At 42.9% G+C, this 22,583-nt stretch overlaps 1 protein-coding gene across 1 annotated transcript in view; it reads right to left on the bottom strand.

Moving 5' to 3' along the window:
* Positions 1-4,138: 4,138 nt before the first annotated feature.
* LOC129832443 (D(2)-like dopamine receptor) overlaps positions 4,139-22,583 on the bottom strand; it is a 43,533-nt gene continuing 25,088 nt past the window's right edge. Inside the window, exons 3-8 of the mRNA XM_055896515.1 lie at positions 15,734-15,843; positions 12,794-12,930; positions 8,819-9,021; positions 6,240-6,326; positions 5,651-6,032; positions 4,139-5,230 (exon numbers count right to left, since the gene is read on the bottom strand). Of these exons, the coding sequence (XP_055752490.1) occupies positions 5,034-5,230; positions 5,651-6,032; positions 6,240-6,326; positions 8,819-9,021; positions 12,794-12,930; positions 15,734-15,843 (1,116 nt within the window). The 3' untranslated portion in view covers positions 4,139-5,033. The remainder of the gene's footprint in view (positions 5,231-5,650; positions 6,033-6,239; positions 6,327-8,818; positions 9,022-12,793; positions 12,931-15,733; positions 15,844-22,583) is intronic.

The raw sequence follows: 22,583 nt of genomic DNA, 5'->3' as shown, positions 1-22,583 counted from the left end.
CAAACACACCAAGACAGTTGTGAAGATAGCACGACAAAGCCTATTCCGCCTCAGGAGACTGAAAAGATTTGGCAGAGGTCCTCAGATACTCAAAAGTTCTACAGCTGCACCATCGAGAGCGTCCTGACTGGTTGCTTCACTGCCTGGTATAGCAACTGCTCGGCCTCCGACCGAAAGGCACTACAGAGGGTAGTGCATATGGCCCAGTACATCACTGGGGACAAGCTTCCTGCCTTCCAGAACCTCTATACCAGCCCGTGTCAGAGGAAGGCCCAAAAAATTGTCAAAGACTCCAGCCACCCTAGGCATAGACCGTTCTCTCTGCTATCGCACGGCAAGCGCTACTGGAACGCCAAGTCTAGGTTCAAAAGGCTTCATAACAGCTTCCACCCCCAAGTCATAAGACTCCTGCACAGCTAATCAAATGGCTGCCCAGAGTATTTGCATTGTCCCGCCCCTTTTACCCTGCTGTTACTCTCTGGTTATTATCTATGCATAGTCACTTAACCTCTACCTACATGTACATATTACCTCAATTCCCTCAATCTAACCTTTGCCCCCGCACATTGACTCTGTACCGATACCCACCATATATAGCCTTGATACTGTTAACTGCTGCGGTTTAATTATTTGTACTTTTTTACTTAACACTCATTTTTCTAAAAACGTCATTGTTGGTTAAACGCTTGTAAGTAAGCATTTCACTGGAAGGTCTACACCTGTTCTATTCGGCACATTTGACAAATAACATTTTATTTTATATGGGGGTTTCTCCCATTCTTCTCAGCAGATCCTCTCAATCTCTGTCAGGCTGCTCAGCTATTTTGAGGTCTCTCCAGAGATGTTCGATCGGATTTATGTCCGGGCTCTGGCTCCACCACTCAAGGACATTCGCAGACTTGTCTCGAAGCCACTCCTGCGTTGTCTTGGCTGTGTGCTCAGGGTCGTTGTCCTGTTGGAAAGTTAACAGGTTTTCATCAAGGACCTCTCTGTACCTTGCACCGTTCATCTTTCCCTCGATCCTGCCAAGTCTCCCTTTCCCTGCCACCAAAAAACATCCCCACAGCATGATGCTGCCACCACCATGATTCACCATAGGGATGGTTCCAAGTTTCCTCCAGACATGACGCTTGGTATTCAAGCCAAAGAGTTCAATCTTGGTTTCATCAGACCAGAGAGTCCTGTTTCTCATGGTCTGAGAGTCCTTTAGGTGTCTTTTGGCAAACTCCAAGCAGGGTATCATGTGCCTTTTACTGAGGAGTGGCTTCAGTCTGGCCACTCTACCATAAAGGCCTGATTGGTTGGTTGGTTGTCCTTCTGGAAGGTTCTCCCATTTCCACAGAGGATCTCTGGAGCTCTGTCAGAGTGACCATCCAGTTCTTGGTCACCTGCCTGACCAAGGCTCTCCTCCCCTGATTGCTCAGTTTGGCCGGGCGGCCAGCTCTTGGAAGAGTCTTGGTGGTTACAAACTTCTTCCATTTAAGAATGATGGAGGCCACTGTGTTCATGGGGACCTTCAATGCTGCCGACATTTTTTGGTACACTTCCCTAGATCTGTGCCTCGACACAATCCTGTCTCAGAGCTATTTGACCTCACGGCTTGGTTTTTGCTCTGACATGCACTGTCAAATGTGGGACCTTATATAAACAGGTGTGTGCCTTTCCAAATCATGTCCAATCAATTGAATTTACAACAGGAGGACTCCAATTAAAAAAACATCTCAATGATGATCAATGGAATCAGGATGCACATGAGCTCAATTTCAAAGGGTATGAATACTTGTGTAAATAAGGTATTTCTGTGTTTTAATTTTTTATAAATTTGCTAACTTTTCTAAAAACCTGTTTTCGCTTTGTCATTACGGGGTATTGTGTGTAGATTGATGAGGAACATTTGTATTTCATCCATTTTAGAATAAGGCTGTAACGTGACAAAGGGAAGGGATCTGAATACTTTCCGAATGCACTGCATCTCTATATTTACCGTAATATTTCCGTCAACCCTGCCTAACCCTGCCGTTGCAAAGTCATGTCTAGTCCATCATTACCGATGAACAGGTCTAAACTGGATCTAACTGCATAGATGTAGATATGTGCTCTTCAGTTAATGAGACGAGACAGAGAGGTGTAATCAGGTGCAGTTCAAAACATCCTGTTAAGATTGTCACAACGCAGTACCCAGGATGCTCCGTCTCTGAGAGGCAATCATCCATCCAGCATACCCCCTGCAGCACAGCGATCACTAGTCAGAGCGGCACGACTTCACAGCTCACGCTGGAGGTAAATGGCAATGGCTGATCTAGCAATCACATGGAAAGCTCTGACACAAAGTCCATTAAGAGCCTCGCAGGCCGCCTGATCACAGCTCGGGTGTGGAAACTTTTCAATAATGCAGTGTCTGGCAAGCCATCTTCGCTCAGTTCATTAAAGGGCCCCCGTGTTGGAACACACACCACCACTACTACTTTATTTGAACATGCCAATCACTGGGGCTCAGGCAAGCCTTAGGGTGATAGCAGGCGAGGAAAAGGAGAAAAGTCGCTTCAGAGATCAGAGGAAGAGGGATATACACTGGAAGGAGGCGGGCACTTGCGAGGCCAAGGGAGGCCTATCCCTGTCCTCCCCTGATGGTTTGTATTTGGGCTGTGCAGAGATTATACAGTGTTCCCAGTTGTCCCTCGAGGTAAGTGCTTGTCAAAAGTTGCCGTTGATATGAATTAAACTTGAGGAGAATCAATGTCACGGACCATTCAATGTTGCGTAAAGTTTAGACAACAGTGGGGGCCTGACTGTGTCATCATCACGGATGGAGGGGAGGACATTCAGATTGACAGTGACCGGGGATAGTACATGTATATGGTTGGTATTGGGGTCATTGAAGGTGATATAGCATCTGAATAACAGGATTTTGAAGACTCGGGGTGCTGTTTGAATTGGGGCCCTGGGGACCTCCTTAAAATGTGACGCAGGGCCAGGGGCTGGATGCTGCTTGTAGGAAACGTCTAGTATTTACAAAAAAAATCTAGGGGAAGCTTGTTACAGAGCAAGGATGATGAAAGAGAAAGGTAAATATTCAAATGGCTCTGGCACAGATGAACCATGGCTATGGTGAGACGTATAGTATGACGACGGAATGTGTCTGAATGCCAAACAAATTCAGACACGGTACGCAAAGGCACATCACTTGGTCGGGAAAAAACAACGACGACAAGGTTGTGGGTTTAAGTCCCACGGGGATGACACAGACGTTCGAAAAGTGTATGCACTCATTGTACTGCAAGTCAATTTGGATTTGAAGGAAACATCTGGTCAGTGTCATTGCTATCCTACCAGTACAACAATGGGGATCTGTGTGTGACCGCTACTATAGCTCTATTCTTTACTATTGTTGGTGGTATCAGGCCAGACAGCCAGGGTATACTTTCAGTGCAGTGAGTAGCCATCTCGTGCGGTAGTGATGAGGGACTCGATATGTCAAGACAGGTAGCTTAGTGGGGCAGAACATCTTGAGTGTTCAAGATTACACATTAATTACGGGATGAGGCATCCCTTTTACACTTGAAGACATAACTATTTCTGCGCTGTCATCAGAAACTGTGGCTTTGATCTTATGTAGAGAGACGAACCACAGTCTCTGATAATGGTTACCATGGGACTAATGGCATTATAACATCCTACGAGATGGGGCCTGTAGATCAGGCTGTGTCATGCCACATAAACCATAGACTAGGCCTAGGGGGCTTTCACACTAAAGACTTGCTGTTGGTTTGTCTTTTTCAAATGGATAGATATATTGTATTCGATTTTTCACTATAATGGAAATAAAGAAATATTCAAACATGTTTTGTGTGTCGCACGATGGTTTCCTGCACAGAGAACATTAGAATCATCTGCAGAAAACATTGATATGGAATAGCGTGAGTCACTGTTTTTAGTTGCACCTACATAATTGCCATATTATTTTTTGCTGTGTATTTACAGGAAAATAATGAACACCCTCTCGACCAATTATAATAAAGTATTCAGCCTAGTAGTGGTATAACGTTTTGCATTGCACTATTGTATTAGTTATTTATACAGTATTACATGATATAAACAGTATATAGAGTATCAAAGAATAATACATTTACGTAGCACGTCTCATTACTTCATTTATTGGACATACAGTTTTTTTTGTCAAACTTACATTTCATGAGAATCCAGGTAAAGGAGCATTGCAACATGCATCACATTTTCATTGCAGGCATTTAGTCACATAGAACGGGTTTATAAAAAGCATGTACAGCAAATGTAAATAATAATTGCACAAAACCCCTTATTCATGGTCCTTCCGGGCCAGATAGTAACAATTGTCACATGGTGGCTGTAAGTTATTTTGGTATAATAATAGGAATAATAAGAATAATCATATTATTAATAATAATTAAACGTAATCACAAATATGTGCCTCTCTTGCCAAGTGGACCAGTGAGAAAACCATGAGTCAAAATGTTTAATCTCTATATAACACACATTTTTATTCTGTGGGTGGTTTAGAGCTGCAGAGCTCATAGATGACCAGTTTAATATGATCAGGTTTAATACTGAGATGAACACTGATTTGTTGATATCTAGTTGTTCTTTGCAGGATTCAGCCATTATCAAAACACATCATATATACACAGATTAAATAGGTGGTTTTGCTTTAGTGTTTTTTAAACACATCGTCTTGTGTTTTCTTTACATTTCCTGACATGGACAGCTCTAAAGTGACAAGCACGATGGTTAAGACCAACATGACATTTCCAAGAAACAGCTCAATGATAAAGACATTATTCCTCGATATACATTCATGTGGGAGAACATGAGTCCACAAAAGAATCAAACAATAGTCCCCAAGTCTTCATGTGTGGCATTTACTCAGTCTCTCCATTTCTCAAAGATCATCACTGAGATTAATGGTTATGTGCACTGTCCTCATGTGGATGAGGTATATTTTAGTAGGCTATAAGATATGCATCTCTTCATTTCAGCTCCCTGCTCAAACATCAACCTTAGCAATGCAGGATCTTGATGAAAGCTTTTCTGAACTCTATATTGAAAGTGGTGTATATGATGGGGTTCACCGCACTGTTCACATACCCCAGCCACGTGAACGCGTTATACATCTCCGCAGGAACCTTGCACGTGGTGCAGTGGGTGTTCAATATATGAGTAATGAAAAAAGGTAGCCAGCATATGATAAACACACCTAAAGAGAGAGAGAGAGAAGACAAAATGTGAAGAGGTCGGAGAAACCAGCTATTACCGTGGTACTGGATGGATGTTGACATTGAATCATGTCCTGAAGTTAAACTTGATTAAAAAAAAAGTCCTTCTGATTGATGGAAATGAAAACCGTGTCCTTTTGCTGCAACATTGTCTGCCTCACTGCCTGTAAGCTCTTTTCAAGTTAAGGATTACTAAGGGAATACAATATACCTATACAGGCCATCGGAAAACTACAGCTAGTAAAATAAATATATCAGCTACATTTTATCGAGTTCTCTTATTGCTTATGACGTGTGAAAGTAAAATAGACTTTACCCCAATGTTTGTATCCCTCCTCTCTCCTGAAAAGTTCAAACAGTACTTTCAAACATTCAACATGGTATTCATGTTAACAACTTACCCAGGACTATGGCTAGCATTTGAGTGGCTTTCTTTTCCTTCTGTTGGGAGATCTTCCTCTTACTCATGAAGGCGGGTTGCTGCTTGATAGAGGTCTGGGTTTTGCCGTTGGGTAAGGCCTCGGTCTGAAACACTTTAGCCACTTTGGGCACCACCGCCAGTATATCCTTCGAGTCGCTGTTCTTTTCCACTTTGAGGGAGCCCTCAGGCGGGGAGGGGGACACGAAGGTGGGGCTGGCGTTGGCCTTGGTTGGCGGGAGGAGCTGGTGGCTGACAGGCGTGGCGGTGGGATTGTCCACATTCTCCTGTTTCTGAGGGTTGCAATTGGTCACCTCGTCCAACTCCATGTCGTCCCCTTCGCGGGCCACCTCTTTGATGAAGATCTGCAGACAGAGGTCAACAACAATGTAGTAGTAGCAGTAATAGTAGTAGTAGTAGCAATACTAATAATAGAGCAGTAACTTCTATATCTTGCTTATGGGGAGAAATGGGAACGATAGAGGTGACACTGCGTTAACTGCCTTTGAAAGGAAATACATTTCCTTATGATAGTTACTCTGTAAAAATAGCACAACAAATACTTGACGCACCACTTTTTTCTTGTTGACAGGGAAGCTCCCGTTAGGTTTCACAATCACAGTGCACAGCCTCACATCTCCTGGGTGACTGCACTTCTCCTGAAACAACAACAGGGGAGAGAAGCCGGCACACAGTCACTGCACAGGCACCAAATGGTCTCAGAGTCGCCGTTTGAGAGGGCACAATTCTAAAGAACAATTAACAAAATAAACGGTCATTCTATTGAGCGTACACCGTTATTTGATTCCCATTCGAATCATTACATCCATAACACTCAACAGGGCAGAAATAAAAAGTTAAACTGACAATATTGTTTCAGAAATGGCTTATTGACTGTCAGTATAACTGTGATGAGGACTATTTTCCTTGCAATAGCCTAGTACGTTGTGAATTTATTTTCTCTTCTCTCTCCCTCCCCCACACCAAGACAAAAGCACGCATGTACATGAGTAATGTACAGGGGTGAGAGAAACACGGCTTCTTTTCCTGTATTGATCCGCTTTAATGTCACTAAAATCAATATCCAGAAAAGGTCACTTAAAGGCACATTATAATTACTGTTGCATTTCACCTCTCCTTCTAATGTAGTAGACCAATGTAACATGGCCAAGGGATTGGGATTTGTCATGTGAAATGACCAATTACAGCACAATATGTTGCTAATAATCTCAATGCACAAAAGATAACCCCCTTAAAAGCACCTTAGGATAATTGCGTGTGCCATTTTCATCCCAGCTAGAAAGCTCTCGTGTGTATTTCTTGCCCCCTCCAACAAGATCATTATCTAAGTTTACATAGACCTTAGCCAAACACATTTAAACTCAGTTTTTCACAATTCCTGACATTTAATCCTAGTAAATATTCCGTTTTAGGTCAGTTAGGATCACCACTTTATTTTAAGAATATGAAATGTCAGAATAATAATAGAGAGAATTATTTATTTAAGCATTTATTTATTTCATCACATTCCCAGTGGGTCAGAAGTTTACATACACCCAATTAGTATTTGGTAGCATTGCCTTTAAATTGTTTAACTTGGATCAAATGTTTCAGGTAGCCTTCCACAAGCTTCCCACAATAAGTTGGGTGAATTTTGGCCCATTCCTCCTGACAGAGCTGGTGTAACTGAGTCAGGTTTGTAGGCCTCCTTGCTCGCACACGCTTTTTCAGTTCTGCCCACAATTTTTCTATGGGATAGAGGTCAGGGCTTTGTGATGGCCACTCCAATACCTTGACTTTGTTGTCCTTAAGCCATTTTGCCACAACTTTGGAAGTATGCTTGGGGTCATTGTCCATTTGGAAGACCCATTTGCGACCAAGCTTTATCTTCCTGACTGATGTCTTGAGATCTTGCTTCAGTATATCTACATAATGGTCCTGCCTCATAATGCCATCTATTTTGTGAAGTGCACCAGTCCCTCATGCAGCAAAGCACCCCCACAACATGATGCTGCCACCCCCGTGCTTCAGGGATGGGATGGTGTTCTTCGGCTTGCAACCCTCCCCCCTTTTCCTCCAAACATAACGATGGTCATTTGGCCAAACATTCTATTTTTGTTTCATCAGACCAGGGGACATTTCTCCAAAAAGTATGATCTTTGTCCCCATGTGCAGTTGCAAACCGTAGTCTGGCTTTTATGGCAGTTTTGGAGCAGTGGCTTCTTCCTTGCTGAGCGGCCTTTCAGGTTATGTCAATATAGAACTTGTTTTACTGTGGATATAGATACTTTTGTAACCGTTTCCTCCAGCATCTTCACAAGGTCCTTTGCTGTTGTTCTGGGATGGATTTGCACTTTTCGCACCAAAGTACGTTCATCTCTAGGAGACAGAATGTATATCTTTCCTGAGCGGTATGACGGTTGTGTGGTCCCATGGTGTTAATACTTGCGTACTCTTGTTTGTACAGATGAACGTGGTACCTTCAGGCATTTGGAAATTGTTCCCAAGGATGAACCAGACTTGTGGAGGTCTACAATTTTATTTCTGAGGTCTTGGCTGATTTCTTTTGATTTTCCCATGATGTCGAGCAAAGAGGCACTGCGTTTGAAGGTAGGCCTTGAAATACATCCACAGGTACACCTCTAATTGACTCAAATGTTGTCAATTAGCCTATCAGAAGCTTCTAAAGCCATGATATAATTTTCTGGAATTTTCCAAGCTGTTTGAAGGCACAGTCAACTTAGTGTATGTAAACTTCTGACCCACTTGAATTGTGATACAGTGAATTATAAGTGAAATAATCTGTCCGTAAACAATTTTTGGAAAGATTACTTGTGTTATGCACAAAGTAGATGTCCTAACCGACTTGCCAAAACGATAGTTTGTCAACAAGAGATTTGTGGAGTGGTTGAAAAACGAGTTTTAATGACTCCAACCTAAGTGTATGTAAACTTCCGACTTCAACTGTATGTGTTTGGCCTATTATGTGTGGGAAGAGAAAACACTTTATGGACAATATTTTGCTTCCTCCTGATAGATTGCATTTTCCAAAAACACATGACGTGTTGTTGACAAAGTATTTAATTGAATTGGCTCTCCTAAGTGTGTCGAGCACTTCATTTTTGAAAAACATGATTTGCAGCCTAGTCACCTTTAACGTAACGCCTGTGTCGTGGTCGCCTGTCCCTTGACACGAGCGCTTTGTGTTCACCCGTTTTCGCCGCTTGCGAAGCACCACATAAATTTGTACGTAGACCAGCAGAGTGATGATGAAGGGAATGTAGAAGGACACAATGGAGGAGTACACCACAAAGGCCGGGTTGGCGATGATGCACAGGGACTCGTCGCGAGTCGCTAGGGAAGAAAACAAAATGACAGAAAACAACAATACTAGTCAAACGTACAGTGGCAAGAAAAAGTATGTAAACCCTTTGAAATGACCTGGATTTCTGCATAAATTGGTCATCAAATTTGATCTGATCTTCATCTAGGTCACAAAAATAGACAAACATAGTGTGCTTAAACTAATAACACACAAATTATTGCATTTTTCTTGTCTACATTGAATACATCATTTAAACATTCACAGTGTAGGTTGGGAAAAGTATGTGAACCCCTAGGCTAATGACTTCTCCAAAAGCTAATTGGAGTCAAGAGTCCACTAACCTGGAGTCCAATCAATGAAACAAGATTGGATATGTTGGAGCTGCCTTGCCATATAAAAAAACTCACAAAATTTGAGTTTGCTATTCACAAGAAGCATTGCCTGATATGAACCATGCCTCAAACAAAAGAGAGCTCAGAAGACCTAAGATTAAGAATTGTTGACTTGCATAAAGCTGGAAAGGGTTACAAAAGTATCTCTAAAAGCCTTGATGTTCATCAGTCCACGGTAAGACACATTGTCTATAAATGGAGAAAGTTCAGTACTGTTGCTACTCTCCCTAGGAGGGGCCGTCCTGCAAAGATGACTGCAAGAGCACAGGGTAGAATGCTCAATGAGGTTAAGAAGAATCCTAGAGTGTCAGCTAAAGGCTTAAAGAAATCTCTGGAACAAAACACTAAACAAGAATTGTGTTCATGGAAGGACACCACAGAAGAAGCCACTACTGTCCACATCAAAAACAAAAATTTAAAGTTTGCAAAAGTGCACCTGGATGTTCCAAAGCGCTACTGGCAAAATATTCTGTGGACAGATGAAACTAAAGTTGAGTTGTTTGGAAGGAACACACAACACTGTGTGTGGAGAAAAACAGGCACAGCACAACAACATAAAAACCTCATTCCAACTGTAAAGTATGGTGGAGGGAGCATCATGGTTTGGGAATGCTTTGCTGCCTCAGGGCCTGGACAGCTTGCTATCATCGACGGAAAAATGAATTCCCAAGTTTATCAAGACATTTTGCAGGAGAATGTTAGGCTATCTGTCCGCCAATTGAATCTCAACCGAAGTTGGGTGATGCAACAGGACAACGACCCAAAACACAGATGTAAATCAACAACAGAATGCCTTCAACAAAAGGCTAAGCTATAAGAAGTTTGTTAATGGATATTTATATTTTGTGTTTTAAGTTATCATTTCAGTTTTACATGGTGTTATCACTGTTACACACAACTGACCTCAACACGATTGAGATGCTGCGGTATGATTTCAAGAGAGCAGTTCACACCAGACATCCCAAGAATATTACTGAACTGAAACAGTTTTGAAGAGGAATGGTCCAAAATTCCTCCTGACCGTTGTGCAGGTCTGATCTGCAACTACAGAAAATGTTTGGTTGAGGTTATTGCTGCCAAAAGAGGGTCAACCAGTTATTAAATCCAAGGGTTCACATACTTTTCCCACCCTAAACTGTGAATGTTTACACAGAGTGTTCAATAAAGACATGAAAACGTATAAGTGTTTGTGTGTTATTAGTTTAAGCAGACTGCGTTTGTCTATTGTTGTGACCTAGATGAAGATCAGATCCATTTTGTTGACCAATTTATGCAGAAATTCAGGTATTTCCAAAGGGTTTACATACATTTTCTTGCCACTGTAAGTAAGGAGCCTTGCACGAGGGAACAGGAACAGATCATTTGAGTAACAGTAATTCTCTGTAGCATGAAGCAGTTTGATGTACAAGTACAACCCCTGGACAGGACACTATTCTATTGCAGTCTTTCCCCCAATGCACCTCCATAATTCTGAGTGCCAAGCTGAGACGCATCGGGTACCATATAAACAGGCTTTGGTATGACACAGCCGATGAGCGGTCTCCCAACCTTTCAATCTCAGGTTGGGTACTCTAACCACAAGGCATCTGAGTTGGTCAAAACAGTGCAAAATACATAAAAAGGGACATTTTGGATGAATATACAGTCGTGGCCAAAAGTTTTTTGAGAATGACACAAATATTAATTTCCACAAAGTTTTCTGCTTCAGTGTCTTTAGATATTTTAGTCAGATGTTACTATGGAATACTGAAGTATAATTACATGCATTTCATAAGTGTCAAAGGCTTTTATTGACAATAACATGAAGTTGATGCAAAGAGTCAATATTTGCAGTGTTGACCCTTCTTTTTCAAGACCTTTGCAATCCGCCCTGGCATGCTGTCAATCAACTTCTGGGCCACATCCTGACTGATGGCAGCCCATTCTTGCATAATCAATGTTTGAAGTTTGTCAGAATTTGTGGGGTTTTGTTTGTCCACCTGCCTCTTGAGGATTGACCACAAGTTCTCAATGGGATTAAGGTCTGGGGAGTTTCCTGGCCTTGGACCCAAAATATCGATGTTTTGTTCCCTGAGCCACTTAGTTATCACTTTTGCCTTATGTCAAGGTGCTCCATCATGCTGGAAAAGGCATTGTTCATCACCAAACTGTTCCTGGATGGTTAGGAGAAGTTGCTCTCGGATAATGTGTTGGTACCATTCTTTATTCATGGCTGTCTTCTTAGGCAAAATTGTGAGTGAGCCAACTCCCTTGGCTGAAAAGCAATCCCACACATGAATGGTCTCAGGATGCTTTACTGTTGGCATGACACAGGACTGATGGTAGCGCTCACCTTGTCTTCTCTGGACAAGCTTTTTTCCGGATGCCCCAAACAATCGGAAAGGGGATTCAGAGAAAATGACTTTAGCCCAGTCCTCAGCAGTCCAATCCCTGTACCTTTTGCAGAATATCAGTCTGTCCCTGATGTTTTTCCTGGAGAGAAGTGGCTTCTTTGCTGCCCTTCTTGACATCAGGCCATCCTCCAAAAGTCTCTGCCTCACTGTGCGTGCAGATACACTCACACCTGCCTGCTGCCATTCCTGAGAAAGCTCTGTACTGGTGGTGCCCCGATCCCGCAGCTGAATCAACTTTAGGAGACGGTCCTGGCGCTTGCTGAGCTTTTTTGGGCGCCCTGAAGCCTTCACAACAATTGAACCGCTCTCCTTGAAGTTCTTGATGCACCAATACATTTTTGATTTAGGTGCAATCTTACTGGCAGCAATATCCTTGCCTGTGAAGCCCTTTTTGTGCAAAGCATTGATGACGGCATGTGTTTCCTTGCAGGTAACCATGGTTGACAGAGGAAGAACAAGGATTCCAAGCACCACCCTCCTTTTGAAGCTTCCAGTCTGTTATTCAAACTCAATCAGCATGACAGAGTGATTTCCAGCCTTGTCCTCGTCTACACTCACACCTGTGTTAACGAGAGAATCACTGACATGATGTCAGCTGGTCCTTTTGTGGCAGGGCTGAAATGCAGTGGAAATGTTTTTTGGGGATTCAGTTCATTTGCATGGCAAAGAGGGACTTTGCAATTAATTGCAATTCATCTGATCACTCTTCATAACATTCTGGAGTATATGCAAATTGCCATCATACAAACTGAGGCAGCAGACTGTGAAAATTAATATTTGTGTCATTCTCAAAACTTTTGGCCACGACTGTACTACGTGTTTGAAAGAGGAGCATTCAAACTAACCACCACACTGTTAACCCCCATTCACAGCAGTCATACAGTTTAGTATCACCTATCATTGCCAAATTGAGTCTACTCCTTGGTGCCGTGAAAGCCAAAACACAGCGGAAGCACTGTGCAATAGCAAAGATTACAGTGCAGCAGAGCAAGGTAGCTCACAGTTCCTGCTATTACCTGTGTTATTTAGGCCAAACAACAGGGGGCATGATATCGCAAAGGACAGAACCCACACCACCGAGATCATAACAGTGACTCGTCGTCTGGAGCTGTAGCGCGTGTTGTACAGCATGGGCATGGCGACTGCTGTGTATCTGTTGTGGAAGGAAGCAGATGGGAGGAAAGACGAGGGAAAAACACAGTAGGAATAGACAAACTGGCTTCTCTACTGCGCAGACTACACGTGGAGTGATAGACTACATCTTTCTCTATCTTCTCTTAGTAGGGACGTCAGGGATGTATGGGTAGAAAAAAAGTAAAACTCTGATATGATGGAAGACGACTAATGTACAGTAAACGCAAAAAACCCAGCTAATTTAGCATAACAGGTAATGCTATTCAGGAAATAAAACGGTGCCTAAGGTGCAATAACCCTTGTGCATTAAATGTGTTAATGTGAAATAACCCTCCACTACATCCCTGGTAGGGAACCTTATCAATTAACCTCTAGCCTGCTGTGTGACCTTATTAGTGAGTTAGTTGACATCCTTAGGAAGTAGAAATTCTCTAACAGACATACTTTACTGATTTCATTGTAATGGTTGGTTTGGAACCTTACGGTAGGAAGCCGAAGGCGACTTAAGCACTTAAAGCTATAATCCTTAGTTGCTACATACATTTTTGGACTTAGAAATGAATGATATAAAACACCAGTCAAAAGTTTGGAAGTTATTTTGACTATTTTTTACATTGTAGAATAATGGCGAAGAAATCAAAGTAAGCCAATTTTTTTTAAACAAATGAACAAATATTTTAGATTTTAGATTCTTCAAAGTAGCCTCCCTTTGCCTTGATGACAGCTTTGCACACTCTTGGCATTCTCTCAACCAGCTTCATAAGGAATCCAACAGTCTTGAAGGAGTTCCCACATATGCTGAGCACTCGTTGGCGGCTTTTCCTTCACTCTGCGGTCTAACTCATCCCAAACCATCTCAATTGGGTTGAGGTCGGGTGATTGTGGAGGCCAGGTCATCTAATGCAGCACTCCATCACTCTCCTTATTGGTCAAATAGGCCTTACACAGCTTGGAGGTGTGTTTTGGTCATTGTTCTGTTGAAAAACAAATGATAGTCCCACTAAGCGCAAACCAGAAGGAATGCCGTATCGCTGCAGAATGCTGTGGTAGCCATGCTGGTTAAGTCTGCCTTGAATTGTAAATAAATCACAGATAGTGTCACCAGCAAAGCACTCCCACAGCATCACACTTCCTCCTCCATGCATCACGGTGGGAACCACACATGTGAAGATCATCCGTTCACCTACTCTGCGTCTCACAAAGACATAGCTGTTGGAACCAAAAATCTCACATTTGGACTCATCAGACCAAAGGACAGATTTCCACTCGTCTAATGTCTATTGCTCGTGTTTCTTGGCTCAAGCAAGTCTCTTCTTCTTATTGGTGTCCTTTAGTAGTGGTTTCATTGCAGCAATTTCAGCAAAGCCTGATTCATGCAGTCTCTTCTGAACAGTTGATGTTGAGATGCGTCTGTTACTTGAACTCTGTGAAGCATTTATTTGGGGTGCAATCTGAGGTGCAATTACATCTAATTAACTTTTCCTCTGCAGCAGAGGTAACTCTGGGTCTTCCTTTCCTGTGGCAGTCCTCATAAGAGCCAGTTTCATCATGATGGTTTTTGCGACTGCACTTGAAGAAACTTTAGAAGTTCTTGAAATATTCTGGATTGACTGACCTTCATGTCTTAAAGTAATGATGGACTGTCATTTCTCTTTATTTATTTGAGCTGTTCTTTACATAATATGGACTTGGTCTTTTACCAAATAGGGCTATCTTCTGTATATCACCCCTACCTTGTCACAACACAACTGATTGGCTCAAACGCATTAAGAAGGAAAGAAATTCCACAAATTACTTTTAAGAAGGCACACTTGTTAATTGAAATGCATTCCAGGTGACTACCCCATGAAGCTGGTTGAGAGAATGCCAAGAGTGGGCAAAGCTGTCATCAAGGCAAAGGTTGTCTACTTTGAAGAATCTCAAATATATAATATATTTTCATTTGTTTAACACTTTTTTTGGTTATTACATGATTCCATGTGTGTTATTTCATAGTTCTGACGTCTTCGATATTATTCTACAATGTAGAAAATGTAAATAGTAAAGAAAAACCTTGGAATAAGTAGGTCTGTCCAAACTTCTGACTGGTACTGTACATAATAACCATTGATTCTTGAAAAATATAACTTATAAATGCCTTATGAGCTTAGTTCCATTGTTGTACCCCATCAGAACCCCAAATTAGCTTGTTTTACTGCACTGTTTGTAAACAATGTAACTATAAACACCATATAGCTAAAAAACACGGTAAAACTGTACATTTGATATCATGGAGGGTACAGTCCTTTCATCCATAGCTCTGTCTATGAATTTGAGAGTGGTTATTGTTTCAATTAAGGTCTCTAGCTTTATGGGTACTCTTTATTCAATAGTACAGACCACATGACTATCACAGGACTAATTGTTAATCACAGGACTACAGTATATAACCTCTTACTCTAAAATAAAGTATCTGTAGTATAAACAACTCCAAGATTTTCTGCACACATACTAAATGTGCAGACATTTTGTATTCAAATACAAATTACTTTAATAAATATTTAAATCAACTCTGAGTTATCTATTCACATAACCAAGGTGGTGTTCTGAACATGCATTTGAGTGACACGAAAATCAGTGAAGTGGAAAATCATTTAAAATGAAAAGTGGCATACTGCATAGTCCATAAATAATGGCATTGGTATTCAATACAAAGTACCAGCTGGGTTATGCAAGTAGGCCTTTTAGGCCCAGAATCCAATGAATTTGCTTAAAGATTTTCACTGCAAATCCACAATGGCACCTGCCTCCAGCCAAGATTCAACAATTTCAAGAGCACTTACCGATCAATGCTGATGGCACAGAGATTGAGGATGCTTGCAGTGCACATCATGACATCTAGGGTGACAAAGATGTCACAGTGGATTTTACTAAACCTCCACTCTCCCACCACCTGAAAGAAAGATGTTCCAACATTTAGAGACAACAGAACAATTTGTTTTATCCCTCTTAAGCACTGACTCAAACACTGACTGTTTTACAGTTGCAGTTCAGTCAGATATTAAAAAGCACACCTTACATGTTCCTGAATAAATGTTCTTATCTTGTCAGCTGTTCTCATAAATCTTCCAATGCCTGCTCCATTCACCATCAAACAATTCTAAAAACCTGTTTTCGCTTTGTCATTACTGGGTATTGTGTGTAGATTGATGAGGGGAAAAAAACGATTTAATCAATTTTAGAATAAGGCTGTAACGTTACAAAATGTGGAAAAAGTCAAGGGGTCTGAATACCTTCCGAATGCCCTGTATTTACAGTATATACACACTGAGTGTATGCTGATCTTTCCATGACAGACTGACCTGGTGAATCCAGGTGAAAATTATGATCTGTTATTGATGTCCCTTGTTAAATCCACTTCAAATCAGTGTAGATGAAGGGGAGGAGACAGGTTAAAGAAGGATTTTTAAGCCTTGAGATAATTGAAACATGGATTGTGTACATGTGCCATTCAGATGGTGAACGGTTAAGACAAAATATTTAAGTGCCTTTGAACGGGGTATGGTAGTAGGTGTCAGGCACACTGGTTTGAGTACGTCAAGAACTGCAACGCTACTGGGTTTTTGACACAACAGTTTCCCGTGTGTATCAAGAATGGTCCACCACCCAACAGACATTCAGCCAACGGCAGCCCAGTTGTCGAAAATGTGTCATTGATTAAAAAGGACAAAGGAGGCAGACACAAATTGTGCAGAGCAACAGAGGGGCTACAGTTAGTCAACTAACAGTCAAGAACAACATTGCTGCCCAAAGACCCATAAAAGAAAGCACAACCCGTTGTACATTGACACAAATGGCAGCCGATAACCTGACAGACTTCCACTTCTTTCAGCAAAAAAAACAAGACTCTGCGGTTGAACTGGGCTCAGGAACGAAAACACGGGAGATTAACGAAAAACATTGCCTGGTCTGATGAATCCCGGTTCCTGCTGTTGCACGCAGATGGGAGGACTAGGGTATGGAGAAAACCACGAGTACATGTATCTATCACGCCAGGGGTCAACATTGCAGGCTGGTGGTGGTGGTGTGAGGTGTGTTTTTATGGCACACATTGGGCCCCTTGATAAAAGTGGAGCAATGTTTGAATGCCACGGGATGTCTGAACAACGTTGCCATCAGGTGCATCCCTTCAAGGTAGCGAGGATTGTCCAGAAATGGTTCCACAAATATGACAGTGAATTTAGCTTATTGCAGTGGCCTGCCCAGTCACCAGATCTCAATTCAATTGCATCTGTGGGATGAGATGGAACAAGCTATCCACTACTAGCCAACTTGACAACTGTGGGAAGCATTAGAGTCAACATGGTCCAGCATCCCTGTGGAACGCTTTTGACACCTTGTAGAGTCCATGCCCTGAAAAATTGAGTCTGTTCTGAGGGAAAAAGGGGGAATTGCAAGTCAAAATTAGGAAGGTGTTCCTAATGTTTAGTATACTCAGTGTATATTACCTCAGTGGCAAGTTTATTAGGTACAGCCAACTAGTACTGGGTCAGATCCCCGTTTTCCTCCAGAAGTTATCACTTTTTCTATTTATTCCTTATGTTATTTTTATTGATATATATACACATACACATATATATATTTGTATTTTTTCTACCATTTCTATTTTTTTATTGTTATTGTTGGGAAGGTCCCGTAAGTAAGCATTTCTCTGTTGTTTACGTAGCACGCGACAAATACAATTTGAACAGCCTTAATTCTTCAGAGCACGGATTGATTCTATTTTCCATCATTTCTCAATGGTATCAAGGGACCCAACATGTGCCAGGAAAACATTCCCCACACCATTACACAACCAGCATGTACCATTGGCATCAGGCAGGATGGGGCCATGGACTCATGCTGCCTACGCCAAATCCCGACTCTGCAATCAGTATGACGCACAGGAACTGGGACTTGTTAGAACAGGCAATGTTTTTCCACTCCTCAATTGTCCAGTGTTGGTGATCTCGTGCCCACTGGGGCCCGGTGTGGTCGCTGCAATAGCCCATCCATGACAACGATTGACGAGTTGTGCGTTCCGAGATGCCGTTCTGCACACCACTGTTGTACTGCGCTGTTATTCGCCTGTCTGCGGCCAGCCTGTTAGCCTGCACGATTCTTGCCATTCTCCTTCAACCTCAACGAGCTGTTTTCGGCCCATAGGACTACCGCTGACTGGATGTTTTCTGTTTGTTTCACCATTGTTGATAAACCCTAGACATTGTTGTGTGTGAAAAGCCGAGGAGTCTGGCCGTTTCTGAGATACTGGAACCGGCGCAGCAGGCACAGACGATCAATACAGTCCCACGCTCAATGTGTCTTAGGTCACTCGTTTTGCCCATTCTAAAGTTCAATCGAACAGTAACAGAATGCCTTGATGTGTGTCTGCCTGCTATGTATAGCAAGCAAACCGTTGCGAACGGGGTGGTGTACCTAATAAACTGGCCACTGAGTGAATGTATGCACACACACACAACTGGTCAAAAGTTTTAGAACGCCAACTCATTCAAGGGTTTTTCTTTATTTTTACTATTTTCTACTGTAGAATAATATTAAAGGCATCAAAACATATGGAATCATGTAGTAACCAAAACAAGTATTTTATATTTGAGGTTTTTCAAATAGCCACCGTTTGTCTTGATGACAGCTTTGCACACTTGGAATTCTCTCAACCAGCTTCACATGGAAGGCTTTTCCAACAGTCTTGAAGGAGTTCCCACATATGCTGAGCACTTGTTGGGTGCTTTTCCTTCACACTTTTTTGGTTACTACATGATTCCATATGTGTTATTTCATAGTTTGATGTCTTCACTATTATTCTACAACGTAGAAAGTATGAAAAATAAAGAAAAACCCTTGAATGAGTAGGTGTTCTAAAACTTTTGACCGGTAGAGTGTGTGATATATATATAATATATATAATATATCACACACTCTACCGGTCAAAAGTTATATATATATCACACACTCTACCGGTCAAAAGTTTTAGAACCCCTCCCTTTAAGTTCTGGAAGACTTTCTCCGTCTCCTCGGTCCACGTCAGTTGAGCGGGCAGACGGCTCCTATATATATATATATATATATATATATATATATTGTAGCAGGCTCAATAATGCACCAGTAGAACAACTAGAATGCAAATGGGGAGTTTATTAGGGATTTTTGTACACTGGGGAAAAGGGAGGAATTTAACTATTTCACAGTACACAAACCGGTCTCGTTGTCCGTTCCATTCTCCAGGGGTAATCCTAAAACTCGGATCCTCAGCCAATCCTGTTCGGTACATAAGGGGGGTAAACAGACAGTCCAGGTCACAACGGGTAAACACACAGATATTGCTCTCTCTTCTCCCACTCTTCATCACGCACGCTTTGCTCTCCATTCTCTTCCCCTTTGTGCAGGCTGCTTCCTATTTTATCCCCCAAGCACTCCCTGGCTTAATGATCCACAGTCTCGCCTCGTTGGGGCAGGAAGTCCATATAAGACTCGGGCGTGGAGCCAGCGGGCTGCAAGATATCTCCCTTCAATAATCACTCCCCTCACCTCTCCCTGCCGTCTGCCCCACACACACCCCAGCTCCGACCGGGAGGGAGGGGCGGTCCAGCTCCCTAGAGCATCCCTTCTGGAGAGGGCATCGGCATTTCCTTGGGCTGCACCTGATCTGTGGATGACAGAGAAAGCAAAGGGCTGTAAGGATAGGAACCAGCGGGTGACCCGGGCGTTACTGTCCTTATTCCGTGACATCCAAACCACTGGTGCATGGTCCGTTATGAGGGTGAAGTGCCGTCCCAGTAAGTAATACTTCAGCGTTTCCAGCGCCCACTTGATCACTAGATATTCTTTCACCATAGTGGAATATCTTTGTTCCCACGGCAACAGCTTCCGGCTAATGTACATGACTGGGTGTTCCTCACCTTCTTGTAGCTGTGACAGGACGGCACCCACCCGTTTCGGACACATCAGGCTGTACCACCAGTGGTTTAGAGAAGTCCAGGGTCACCAGCACGGGTCCAGAACATAGTTCTCCCTTTAAGTCCTGGAAGACTTTCTCCGTCTCCTCGGTCCACGTCAGTTGAGCGGGCAGACGGCTCCTGGACAGATCTGTCAGGGGGCTGGCTAGGGAGGCAAAGTGGGGAATAAATCTCCGGTAGTAACTAGTCAACAACACAAACGTGCGTAGCTGCTTCTTGGTGAGAGGGCGGCGCTAGTCCCGAATCGCCTCCACTTTCTTCACCTGGGGTTTGACACATCTCCTCGCGATCGTGTACCCCAGGTACTCAGCCTCCCGCAGGCCGAGCCGACATTTCTTTCGGTTTGCTATTATCCCCGCCTCCCGTAAGGCCTGCAGTACCGCGCTCACCTGTTTTAGATGTGTCTCCCACGGATCACAATATTGTCAATGTATGCCGCCGCGTACTCCCGATGGGGTTGGAGAACCCAGTCCATCAACCTCTGGAAGGTGGCCGGGGCCCCGTGCAGCCCAAAGGAAACAGCCCATCCGGGGTGGCGAAAGCAGTTTTCTCCAGTGTCTCGGGAGTTAAGGGCACCTGCCAATAACCCTTCGTCAGGTTGAGCGTGCTGATAAATCAGGCGGTCCCTAGCCGTTCGATTAATTCATCAACTCGGGGCATGGGGTAGGTGTCGAACTTTGAGATTAAATTTACCTTTCTAAAATCATTACAGAAGCGAATGGTGCAGTCTGGTTTCAGCACCAACACTATGCGACTCTTCGATTATATCAGCTTTCAACATCGTTTTTACCTCGGTCCTGACAGCCTCTCTCGTTGCTTCCGGTATGCGATAAGGTCTGCGGTAAGGTTTTCCCGGGTTCGGTGATGATGCTGTGTCAGATCGGCATGTCCTGATTAACTGGAGAACACATCCTGGTTTTGGCCGGTTTCAGCTCCTGCTTCTGTGCTTGGCTCAGCTGCTCCTCAGTGGCACATCTGCCCGGCTTGGTCTCTGTGGTAACCTTCTTCGGGGGAAATAGAGTAGAGTGCCTCACGTGTGCATCACACTCCATTTCTTTAGCAAATTCACATGGTAAATCTGGGTTAAAACGTAAGGCTAGGGGGCAGTATTTTGACGTAACCTAAGTAAACTGACCAAAGTAAGCGTGCCCAAAGTAAACTCCCTGTTACTCAGGCCCAGAAGCGAAGATATGCATATAATTGGTAGATTGGATAGAAAACACCCAAGTTTTTAAAACTTTTAAAATAATGTATGTGAGTAAAACAGAACTGATTTGGCAGGCGAAACCCAGAGGACAAACCCTCCAGGGAATTTTCTTTTTAGGTCATAGGATTTCCCAATTGTTTTCTATGGGGAACCCTATTTATGAGGAACCTGGTTGCAGTTCCTATGGCTTCCACTAGATGTCAACAGTCTTGAGAAATTGGTTGATGTTTTCCTTTTGAGAAATGAAGAAGTAGTGCTATTCATTCCATGTGTCACTCTGAAGGTCCCTAATATTTTGGTTCGCGTGAACAGGAAAGCGCTTCGTGTTATTTTTCTTCGGTATTGGAAACAGATTATCCCGTCTTAAATTTTATCGATTATTTACATTTTAGGATACCTGAGGTTTGATTAGGAACATTGTTTGAAATGTTTGGACCAAGTTTACAGGTAACTTATTAGATACTTTGTAGGCATGTTGGGCGAGTTGAAACCGGTATATTTCTGAATCAAACGGCCCAAATAAATGGACATTTTTGGGACATAAAGAAGGACATTATCGAACAAAAGGACCATTTGTGATGTTTCTGGGATATTTTGGAGTGCAAACAGAAGAAGATCTTCAAAGGTAAGGCATTTATTATATTGCCATTTCGGACTTTTGTGGCGCACCTGCCTGGTTGAAATATGTTTTGCATGGTTTTGTATGCCGGGCGCTGTCCTCAGATAATCGCATGGTGTGCTTTCGCCGTAAAGCCTTTCTGAAATCTGACACAGCGGCTGGATTAACAAGAAGTTAAGTTAAGCTTTATTTCGATGTTTTACACTTATATTTTAGTGAATGTTGAATATTGATATTCCTGTAGTTTGAATTTGGCGCTCTGCAATTTCACTGGATGTTGTCAAATCGATCCCACTAAAGGGATTGGCGCGTGAAGGGATCACTAAGAGGTTAAATGCCTAAGTCTCGGCTGTCTGACCCTATAGTTAACTTCACCCACCTTCTCAATGACTTCGTATGGCCCATTCCATCGGTCCAAAAACGTACATTCTGAGGTGGGGAACAACACTTTGTCTCCTGGCTGGAAGTCCCTTCGTTGTGCTCCTCTGATGTACACCTGCGCTTGGGCCTCCTGCATGTGTTTCTGTACCAGGGGCCACAGGGTTGCCATGTGGTCTCTCAAGTCTTCCACGTGCTCCACCAAAAGCGTGCCTTGATCCTGTCTAAGGTCTTCTACACCCATAGGTGAGCCCCAAGAAGGTTGGATTACGCCAACTGCAGGACAGATGGTACAAAGGGGCGGGGCACCAACAACAACTCCATACATTCGTCATTCTTCTTCACGACCTGACATAGCAACTTTTTCTTTATAGAAAAATGGGGCATTGCCTCGTTGGGGCAGGAAGTCCATATAAGGCTCGGGGGTGGAGCCAGCGGGCTGCAACATATTTCCCTTTAATAACCACTCCCCTCAC

Source organism: Salvelinus fontinalis, chromosome 33 (assembly GCF_029448725.1).
Source record: "Salvelinus fontinalis isolate EN_2023a chromosome 33, ASM2944872v1, whole genome shotgun sequence".
Classification (NCBI taxonomy): domain Eukaryota; kingdom Metazoa; phylum Chordata; class Actinopteri; order Salmoniformes; family Salmonidae; genus Salvelinus; species Salvelinus fontinalis.
The sequence above is the reverse complement of the archived record's forward strand: the minus strand, read 5'-3'. Positions and strand labels throughout refer to the sequence as shown.